The following is an 11,400-nucleotide window of genomic DNA, read 5'->3' as shown; positions in this document are numbered from 1 at the left end:
AGAACTGGACCCGAAGCATGTCACTCTTAATCCCAGGAAACCATCTTAGATTTCTGATTACTATGCGTGGCACTTTTAAACATAATCTGTAAGTCACTTAGCTCTTAATTTAGCTCATGAATTAAATAACTAAAGTCAACCACCATGTTCAGTGATCAATATTATTTAAACAGATTATGTGGTCAACACTGTTATTTGTGACACCATGATGTTTTCAATCAGCTGCCGTGGTTTCCTCTATGTTTCAAGAAAGATTTATTTATTTATTGGGCTACAGAGCAGAATAGGCCCTTCGAGCCACGCTGCCCAACAACGAATTTAACCCTAGTCCAATCACGGGACAATTTACAATGACCAATTAACCTATCAATCAGTATGTCTTTGGACTGTGGGAGGAAACCAGAGTACCCAGAGAAAACCACGTGGTCATGGGGAAGATGTACGAACTCCTTACAGGCAGTGGTATGCTGGTACTGTAAAGTGTTGTGCTAACCACTAAGCTACTGTGCCACCTTGTACATCGTGTCAGGAATATTTTGGGACGATGGAAGATGCTTTATAATTATACATTTTTTTTAACTGCACAAGATTGAAAGCAAAGATTTTGCACCTAATAAGTAATAGGTGTGGGAAATAATAAATCACAAGACTGCAATTTCTTTCTATTTATTTATCAAATTTTGTAAATCCAGAGATTTTGCTTGTGTTTTCCTTTAATGATTTCATTTTAATAACTTTATAACATTCAATATTAGAAATTTACAAGAAACCCTTATGTTATATGGTAGAAAAAAAATGAGCATACAGTGAATCTGAAAGCTGCAAAGAATATTCAGCACTCAAAGAGTTAAAATAGCTGTGACTCATAATGACCTTGCAGGCACATTTTCTTATAATGTAAGGTCTCACTGGCAACTAAAGGAATCTGCCCCAAAATTGGTGGCAATGGTACTCCAGTGAGCCAGATTCAAATACAGCAAGGATTTTTTTTGTTAGAGGAAGCCACCTTCAAAGCAGTCAAGGATATTGTTAACAGTACTAAAGAGATTGTACAGAGCTTCATTTTACACTTGATTTCACACAAATAAAAGAGGTTTAAAAGAATAAATCGTCCCAGATCAGTACAACCTGGTATTGTCTAGTTTACATCTCTCAATTCCAGAAGGCAGCATTTCAGCAATCTTTTAAAGTAAGAGGACTTTTTTTCTTCCCTCTTACTTCCACATGCTTTGTTAGTTATCTTAATTTTATGCTTTATTCACCATAAATCTTTGGAGAAAGACAAAGACAGAGAATAACAGACAGAAAGACTGCCTACAATGAAGCAAGGAATACCAGGAAAACTGTCTTTGCCTCAGAACAGCGTGACCTGCTAACCCCTTGAAATCCGAGGCGGTGGAGTGCCAATGTCCACTGTGATGTTTGTGTACATCGGGTACTTGGTTATATTCACCAGTTTGTATTTTAAGGAGTTGATGCCATCTTGCTTCATCGTTAACTTTGTGTTCTGGATTTTTGTAAATCTGGAAGAGAAAGTATTACACATTTCAATATAAAGACAATCCAAAAATGCAGGCAGAACAGCTCCCTTTAATGTTCTCTCTCATGGTGACTTTCCGGCATGCAATTAAACAGGAAACCTGTTGAGCTCTTAAAAACCAATGCCTGTTTCTGATTTATTTGAAAACTTGGGCCAATGTTATTACTGTGTGGAAACATCCACCTATACTGAAATTAATTGATCATATCCATATAAGAAATGATGGAGTCACTTTAAGGAACAGTTATTGTGGGAAGTAATTTATTTATCATTGACTGCTCAAAATAGCATACCCTAATGTCCTGTTCAATGTAAAACTAAGTCATATTCTAGAAGCCTGAAGCCCATGTGTCAGGGTGGGAAGGCATTACAAGCGGGCAATGTGTTTAAGTAGGACATTTGTAGATATCTTTGGAGGGTTAATTTTTTGGTACAACCCTGAAGCAAACTCAATGGGATTACTTTTGACTTTTGAGCAACCAAATGAGAGATTGTACTGGTGAATAATTTTGTCATTGCTGCACAGTGAATTCGAAGCAATGGCCTAATTCATGTTCAAGCTGCAAATGCTGGGCACCAATTAAGACCATGAGACTCTTCCCTCATTATCTCCCAGTGCACCCGATCCTGCCTAACCACTGGTACATGACTCGTGGTAGTGACCTGAATCATCCCAAGGAATTCCATGTTTGTCTTGCTCAATAGGACCCACCACAGAATTGGCTGGAATGTGAAGAGCACACATATCCTGACAACCAAATATAATGATAATTTTAAAAAGATAACCAGATGAATACTTGAAGAGGAAGAACCTGCACAGCTAGGAGGAAAGATCAGGAGTTGGAATATTTAGTAGTCTAATTGCCCCTTTCTGTGTCACATCCTCAACCTGACACACAAACACAAGGCAGATGCATCCACTGCATCACTGTCTCAGCCTTCCCAGTTGCCTTTTAATGATTCACCTGTGGACCAGTTGGTCAAATTTCAAAACCTCTTTGTTAATGAGCCACCTTGGAATGGACAGCAATGTATATGTTTGGCCAATCTCAACTAATTGACGTCTGATTGTCACAATGAGACATGGATTAGGGCACCTGTGTTTGGTTGCAGGAAATATTTCTGGATACACATAGCATTCAGGCCTAGCGATTGCTGGATCTTGTTTCTCTGTCATTGTACTAAATGGCTGTAAAAATATCTTTAAACCTGTGGAAACACATCTTAAATCAAAGGCAGTACTTAAATATGACTTGCATAGAAATTGATGTCCCAAAGAGCAATAAATCAAACTGAGAATTTTCAAAGCAAGACCATTTCCTGGTTTGGTGCATTTATTGTCCATCAAAGAAATACTTGCTTAGGGTCAGGGTTGGGGTCAAGGTCAAATAAGCAATGCAAGAAATCGAGAGATGCTTCTTTTTGAAAATAATGAAGACTATAAACTAGCAATGTTTCTCTGGAAGGTGCAAAATGAGTTGACAATGCATCCAATTAACTAACCAGCAAAAGTATGAAATTTGAGAAGGATAAAGAACAAAATTCTGAGGTGAAAGGGAGCTTTCCAAAGGAGGAGAAAGCAATAGGTTCATTGGGGAGTAAAATTACATAAAAACAATGAAAAATTATATTATGATGAGGTAAAATACTAACTTTTCCAAATTATATTTAATAATGTGTTGGAGAAGTGGTACCACAGGATAACAAATGTAATTTAGAGAACGCTAGCTAACTGTACAAAACTAAAACAAATGAACCATACAAAAGTGGAAACTGGAAATTTGGCTGTGGAGAATGAAAATATGGAAAAGATTCTAAGTAAATATATTACAAGTTAAGGTGGAGGAAACAAGATAGACATATGAGAGAAAAAATGATAGATACTTAGAAAACACAAGATTATAGAAAAAACCATAAAACCACGGTGAATCTGTGGAATTCATTGCCACAAGCAGCTGTGGAGGCCAACTCTTTGGGTATATATAATTCTTGATAAGTCAGGGTATTAGTGAATGCGTGGAGAAGGCAGGAGATTGGGGCTGAGAAGGAACTGGATCCGCCATGATGAAATGGCGGCACAGACCTGTCGGCCCAATTCTGCTCCGATAACATATGGTCTTATGGTCTAAAATTTTTACAGATGTATTATAGATCAATGGGATTATCTAAAACACAGCAAATAAAACCTAATGGAACGTTGTGAACATTGGAGGGAAATATGAAAATGAATCTCAATGAAATGATGCTAACAGATATCAAAGAGGCACCTCAGGTCAAATAAATAATTCCTTGATTGCATAATTAAGCTCATAGAAAGGCCAATAAATTTTGTGACTTTTTAACATATGCTGTGTATATATACAAGCAGCAAAGATTCACCAGCTTACCAATGAAGTTAGAAGTTAACGTTACGTAAGGGGGCTTGACAAACCATGCCGTTTTCTTTGCACAGAGAAGGTCCGGGATATTTAACAAATAGGGAATGATTAATCCAACTTATATAATAACAGAAGAAAATTGCACCTAACCCCGCCATTCAATGATCATAGCTGATCTGCTTCAGGTCTCTTCTTTTCTACACCGGTTCCCCATAACCCTCAATTCCCTGATCTTTCAAAAATTTATCTACTTCCTCTTTAAATACCTTCAATGATCTCACTTCCACAGCTCTCTGGGGCAGGGAATTCTTGTTTTCTTAATTCACAGGATGTGGGTGTCACTGGCAGTGGTAGTATTCATTGTCCAACCCCATTTGCCCTTGAATTGAGGAGGAAATTAAGATTAGGATCTGGAATCACATTTAATAAGACTGCATAAGGGTGGCAAATCCCCCTCTTTGAATGGCCATTAGTAAATAAGTTGATTTTTTTGACTATAATCAACTGTTTACAGTTTCAAGTAACATTGCTTTTAATCCATTGAGTATATTTAAATTCCATAGATGGAATAGAGGGATTTGATCTTATTTCCCAGGATCAATCGTCCAGGCTGTTGCACGCCAGGCCAGTAGTTTAACCACCATGCTACAATTATGCTGTAGAATCACAAGGGATGAGGAATCATTTTGCACAAATTATTAGAGCATGCCACAGTTAGACCTGCAAGTGACCAACTACTGTTCTCCAAAGATGAATCCATAAACTGGATTCACAAATTCAGTTCACTTAAGTAAATTAGTTTGTGGTTCCTTTAGAGATGACTATAATAATACATAAAATAAATCCTTTTACCCTGGAAATTATTTACACACTTCCAAAAATGAGATTATTCCTAAATAAATAATCTGATTTGCATTTTTTCTATAATTACATCCACTGTGGCATTAATTTTGCCTTTTTTCTTAGTTGTGGGCATCACGGTTTCCTTTAATGATAAATTACAATCATTTGCCAGGAAATAACAGGATTGGATGTTGCAATGGAGAGTGGCAGTGTGAATGATCACTGAGGAAATAGGGGATAAGCGTCAGAGATCAAATTGCTGCAAATAACTAAAAGAATTTAGGCACCTTTGCCCTAGATCAAACTACTGTAGCACTATTTCTATTTCACTGCCAGGAAGCCACAGACATGTACCTTTATCATTCAGCATCCTGGTTAATATTGAAAGAGACAGGTGAGTGATTGCAAACATTTATCCCTCACTTCCCTTTGAGTGCACTCGACGCAGTCGGTCTCCCAACTGCCTACATGCTGATTCAGGATGTCCAATCATGACAAGGAATTTGATTGTGGAGGCTCCCTGAGGAAATTTCAATGGAAAGTCCACCTTTTGACTGTTTTTGGATAACAGATCTTAGATAAAGTACGAGATCTGGCCACAGCCTTCTGTTTAATCATGAGAGCCCAAGTCAATAGCTTGGAAGTTTTACAAAAATCAATAAAAACAATCAAGACCTGAAGTTTCCTGATAACATTCCTGGAAAAGAACAGCTGATTACCTGTCTGGGTGTGCAAAGATAGAGGAGCAGAATTTGGCCATTTGACCCATTGAGTCTGCTCTGCCATTTCATCATGGCTGATTCATTTTTTCTCTTGCCTTCGTTCCTTGACTAATCAGGAATCCATCAACCTCTGTCCTAAACATACCCAATGACTTGGCCTCCACAGCTGCCTATGGAGACAGATTCACCACCCTCTGGCTAAAGAAATTCATCATTTCCGTTGTAGATGAACATCCTTCTATTCTGAGGCTGTGCCCACCACAGGAAAACATCCTCTCCACATTCACTCTGTCTAGGGCTTTCAACGTTCAATAGGTTTCAATGAGATGTCCCTTCATTCTCTGAATTCTCTACTTTTGCCTCTCTTTTACACTTTATATCTCTCAAGAAACTTTTGGTATCCTCTTTTATGTTATTGGCTAGCTTGCCTTCATATTCCATCTTTTCCTTCTTTATAACTTAATTACCTTTTGTTGGTTTTTAAAAGCTTCCCAATCCTCTATCTTCCCACTAATTTTTGTTCTATTATATGTCCTCTTTTTGGCTTTTATGTTGGTGTTGACTTCTCTTGTCAACTATGGTTCTGTCATCCTGCCTTTCGAATACTTCCTCTTCCTTGGGATGTACCTATCTTGCACCTTCCGAATTGCTCCCAGAAACTCCAGACATTGCTGCTCTGTCGTCATCCCTCTAGTGTTTCCTTCCAATCAATTTTGGCCAGCTCCTATCTCACACACCTGTAATTCTCTTTACTCCACTGCAATACTGATACATCTGATTTTAGCTTCTTCTTCTCAAATTGCAGGGTGAATTCTATCATATTGTAATCAGTGCTCCCCTAACGGTTCTTTTACCTTAAGCTCTCTAATCAATTCTGGTTCATTGCACAACACCCAATCCAGAATAGCTGATCCCCTAGTGGGCTCTACCACGAGCTGCTCTAAAAAGCCATCTTGTAGGCATTCTACAAATTCACCCTCTTGGGATCCAGCAACAACTTGATTTTCCAATCTACCTGCATATGGAAATCCCCCATGACTATCATAACATTGCCCCTTCTACATGTATTTTCTATCTCCTTTTGTAATTTGTAGACCACATCTTTGCTACCGTTCGGAAGTCTGTGTATCACTCCCATCTAGGTCTTTTTACCCTTACAGTTTCTTAGCTCCACCCACAAGTATTCTACACCTGATCTTATGTCACCTCTTTCTAATGATCTGATTTCATTTTTTACCAATCGAGCCATCCCACCCAGAAACTGGAAAGGTTTATGCCAAATTGAATCTTAGGCCAGTTCACAATTTCCTTTTTGAAATAATACTAGAAACCCAAATCCAAATATGGGCCTTGTGGCATCTTGTGGTATTTTATGTTATTAAAGAAATTAAAGTTCTTCAGGAGGAAGCCTTTATGTTTCATGACAAAACAACTTTTACTATTTTCCTTGGGTCTCAATCCTGCTCTCTGCATGTCAGTTGAGCTCCTCTACCCCAATCACTGTGACTCCAATCCCAACTTCCAATCCCACCCCACCACAAGCTAAGCTTCGTATCTCCATACACCATTTCCTTAATCCAACATTAAGCTCCACACATCGCTGTCTCCACTTTTCCATTAGCCCCAGCTATGGGTTCAATTGCCCCCTACACCCAGTGAACAAGGATCACATCGATGTTTGTGGATAATAACTTTAAACTTATTAAATATCAGTTTCAATTCTTTCGCCTTCTTTAAATCAAATCAAAACCTAAAGTTTAGAATATCAGCAGAATCCAACTGCAGATAATTTCCAATGACATTCTGAAAGATGCCTCTACAAAACCTTGTTCAATCCGTACATCCATTGATGAGAACGCAACACTATGTTTGAGTCTGGCCTTCTGCTGAACACTTAATCCATTTTTTGATGTTTTAAAAGTGAAGCACTTTAAAACAACGTATTAGATGGGTTAAGGTTAGTGATGGCAAAGGCCTCTTCTAATTGCTTAACTGTAATGTGTCTGGTTCTTATAAATCCCTGTATTCTCCAAGTGACTGACTGACCTTCTTATTGTCAATCAGGTCATTCCTCTGAATGAGGATGGATTTTATGAGAAGAAGCAATATTTTACCAATTTGCACAGTGGTCATTAAACACCTAGGGCAAAGAATATCGTAATCTCAAAAAATACATCTAAATTAGCACATTATGGGAACACAAACCAGCCATCCTGTGAAGTTTTAAAGTGTTTGAGGCCAATTAGAATTGATGCAAGAAAGCCCAGCCAGGGTGTGCATGATCACTTACTGCCGATGATAAGGGTGCACAAGAAATCAGGTCTGTTTGTGCATTAGTTGGACAACTGGGGTCTATTCAGGGAACAGAAGAAGGCAAGGCTGGACCATAGCTGGAGCTGGTGGAGGAGCAGGTCAGTGATATGCAATCATGCCAGGGTCCACTGTGGGTGTAGAGGTGATGGTGAATTGTGGAGTGGAGATTTGGATTGGCTTGGATCTGATGGCAGTGGAGGTGGGAGGTTAAGTCAGGGGAAGGGGCAGGAGCTTGTTATATTGCCATACAGTACATAGAAAAGGAGTGAGATCCAATGAAAAGTGTTAAAGCAGGACCCACAGGCCAAAAAGATCAATGCATCAGAGTTCCAAACAATGCAATAGTTAACAAAAGTAAGGAAAGTTCCTTTTATTAACTACCGGTAAGTCTTGAACTAACAGCAGTCTTCTGATTGTGTCATCTCATTGTCTGTACCTGGGGAACATTTTGAATTGGCAAAAAGCAATAGAAATCCAATAGTACCAATGACAGAAAATTAAAAAAACAAAATATCCTGCATTTCTTAAATTGCAACTTACTTTAACTAAATAAAATGTTATTTATAAGAGAGGTTTCATTTCAAAACTTTGGTGAATTCATAGTTAGCTCTCCATTGCTTTAACTTTCAATGGTTACTAGTAAATGTTAAAGACCCATCTTGCTTCTGACCGACCAGATGCTAGGCAGACACACCAGCAAATGTATTGTGCAGGAATGAATGAGTCATGATCCATTAATGGATGTGATGGAAGATTAAAGATGAAATCTTCAAAAAAATCTCTTCCTTAGCCAATAATTTTAACCCCCTACCTCCTCCTCTACCAGGGGCTAACAAAATGAAAAGGTTGTCAAGCAAGAACATTAAAGGTCAGGATACATTTTTGTTGTTAGGATTCTAAAGATCACTTAAAATGATCACTTATTGTCCTTAATCTTATACTTTCTCTCCCTTATGACTCATATGAACTACAAGTAAATATAATTTGAAGGTCTGCCAGATATTATGGCCCTAATGGAAATCAAACTCTCAAATCCACTGCTTCCGACCCCTAAATTTCTTTGACTAAAATCTCAGTTAAGTCATTTTCCACCTCTTGATGTCTTGTTCTTATCAGCCATTCCTTTATAGATTCCAGCTTCCTGTTCCTTTACAATTTTCCACTTAGATTCTGATCCAAACCGCCGAGCTCTAATTATGGAGATGGAAGTGATTAGCAAAGAAACACGCAGAAGTCTAGAAATGAAAGGATAGAAGTACCAGCCTACTCACAGTAAGATTATAGCTGTTTAAATCTAAGCATGAACTACAGAGTCACTGAGTACTCTGGGTAACTGATACTTCCATCGTCTACTCATAAGTAAGGCAAAAGATTCTCCAGAATGTCTCTCTCCAAATTAGGAAATAGATGGGAAAATACAAAATTGTGACTGCTCTTCAGAATATGCTGAATATATTGCACGGTTTTCTGTGAAACTGAAGAAACTGTCAGACTATTGGCTGCAACTTATCAGCAATCAAATACCATTACCCATTAAGGCTGGCAGAGAGAATAAATTTGTGCAGATGCAAATATTCCCTAACTTTCCAACATAGGTTATTACTTCGTAAAAAGAAGGGCTTCATAGTGTGATAACTTGGCATTGTAAGAAGCAGCTTTTCTTTTTCACTAACAACTTTTCATTGCAGGCAATGCTTTTAGTTGCTCCAAGGAGACTTGGATCATATCCTGACTCAGTACCGTGGTGGAGCAGCAGATGACGCTGTTGGGTTGTAACTGAAAGAGGCTTTGTTTACCATCTTCCCAACACTGCTTTCCATATGAGAAATAGATTTGTTCAAAAAGTCGCAACTTTTCTCAACATTTAAAAAATACATTAAAAGCAGGTATATTTCACCAGCCTCTGTCGAATTAAATTACATTGGAAGTAACTTCTAGCTCTATGACTCCAAAGATAGACAAGAGACCATGGAATAGAGTTGGGGGAAGGGGAGGGGTATTGGAATAGTCATTAATTGGAAAAAAATGGGAAGAAAATCAGTTCATCCTGCTGCAATGCTACTCCTCCCAATACTACAGCGCAAGTTTAGACTTGGCTAAATAATTTGCCGATGTTTGTCCCTAAATGGACTGAGATTGGCAGTGAAGTAGATTACCGTAGTTGCTTCCGCTGTGGGTTTACTTGAGCATGGGGAATGCAGCAGTTGAAGAGAGGCCAAGAGCCCAGATTGACCAAGCGCATACTTTTGCGTACTGCTGAGAGATCAGGGCAAGCAGGAGTGGCTCATCCTGTCAATCATACCTCCTGATGCCCACCTGTGATCTACCCCTGCCTCTCAAAACATTCAGACCAGACGAAGGTCATTCTTGACCCAAACCACTTCCCTCTGCGTATACTGCCTGCCCGACTGACTTCCTCCAGCAGTTTGTAGTTTGCTCCTGGTTCCAGCATCTGCAGTCTTCTATTTCAAACCATGGTTCCTGACCATATTTAACTCCTTGCTGCCTTTGTGTTGTGAATCCCACACTCCTTAAATTCTAGTAGTCATATGCACTGCAAATTCCTGATCTCACTTTCCCTGTCAGCTATGCTTCGAAACTCACTGACCCTCCTCCCATCAATGCCACAGTCGTTTTGATTGCCAGGACAGTCTCCATAGGCCCAGATTGTCTTGCATTCCATAGTCTCCCACCTGGCAACCATTCTTCAATTTAGTCAAATGCCCCCCTTAAAAAGGAGAACGTCATTCCAAGTTAATTATAAGACTTCTTGTAACAGAGGGCCTCTGGAGTAAGTTATCCCTCCTTCACAGGAAGAGCATGGGAAACTAACTCTAGCAGTGAACTCAAGAAGTTTGCTGACTTCGTTTTTTTAAGGGTAACATACTGTACATCCCACTTCTTTTCATTATGCTAATACAGAGGACTAAATATTTATTTTCTTTAGGGTGGATGGATGTGTGCTACTAGTACTTGCTCCAGATTTTCCATCAAATGCTCAGTGGAGATCAAAAATCTTCCATCAGAATACAGTGAAAACTCCACATGACGTAGGGATGATGGAAGGGAAAAAAAAATCCAAGTGCAACATTTTTACATTAATATTACAAGAATATTTACATCAATGATTCTCAGATCAGCTTACTTGCATACCCATTGAGCAGTGAAATGTAAAACTCCTGTGTAAATTAGGTACAATCTATAGGGAGACATGCAAAAGTGGAGTCATTGCATGTCTGCTAATAGATTGCACCTACTGAATTCTACATGGGTGTTGTAACATTCACTGTTCAAGAAGGCTTCTAGATGGAAAAAGCACCTGTAAAATGGAGCATCCTTGTTAAAAGACTAACAGAAACAATCACAGAAATCACTGGTGACATTAAGCAGATGTTGTAGGTTCAGATTCTTGCTGAGAACTGTCTGATTTGCATTTCTTTGATGTACGATGACTGACTTGTTGAGTGTCTTCAGCATCTTCTGTTGTGAATTTACAGAAACTGCAGTATTGTTCTTAAATTAACGGTGCTTGGCTCACTCACTTTAACTGTCAGCGTGTTTGACTGCCGGTCTCAAGAATCTGTTTGGACCAGGACTGCCTGCC

At 38.8% G+C, this 11,400-nt stretch overlaps 1 protein-coding gene across 5 annotated transcripts in view; it reads right to left on the bottom strand.

Annotated features, from left to right (window-relative positions):
- Window positions 1–650: 650 nt before the first annotated feature.
- The window catches only part of b4galt2 (UDP-Gal:betaGlcNAc beta 1,4- galactosyltransferase, polypeptide 2), a 375,893-nt gene continuing 365,143 nt past the window's right edge, over window positions 651–11,400 (bottom strand). For 4 of the 5 annotated variants that reach the window (XM_073062911.1, XM_073062910.1, XM_073062913.1 and 1 more), the window contains one exon: window positions 651–1,523. In XM_073062911.1, the coding sequence (XP_072919012.1) occupies window positions 1,373–1,523 (151 nt within the window). In that variant the 3' untranslated portion in view covers window positions 651–1,372. Of the gene's footprint in view, window positions 1,524–4,184; window positions 4,298–11,400 lie in introns of all 5 variants that reach the window. The other variant, XR_012101020.1, reaches the window with a different exon arrangement.

Source organism: Hemitrygon akajei, chromosome 12 (assembly GCF_048418815.1).
Source record: "Hemitrygon akajei chromosome 12, sHemAka1.3, whole genome shotgun sequence".
Lineage (NCBI taxonomy): Eukaryota > Metazoa > Chordata > Chondrichthyes > Myliobatiformes > Dasyatidae > Hemitrygon > Hemitrygon akajei.
This window is presented reverse-complemented; position numbering and strand designations above follow the sequence as displayed.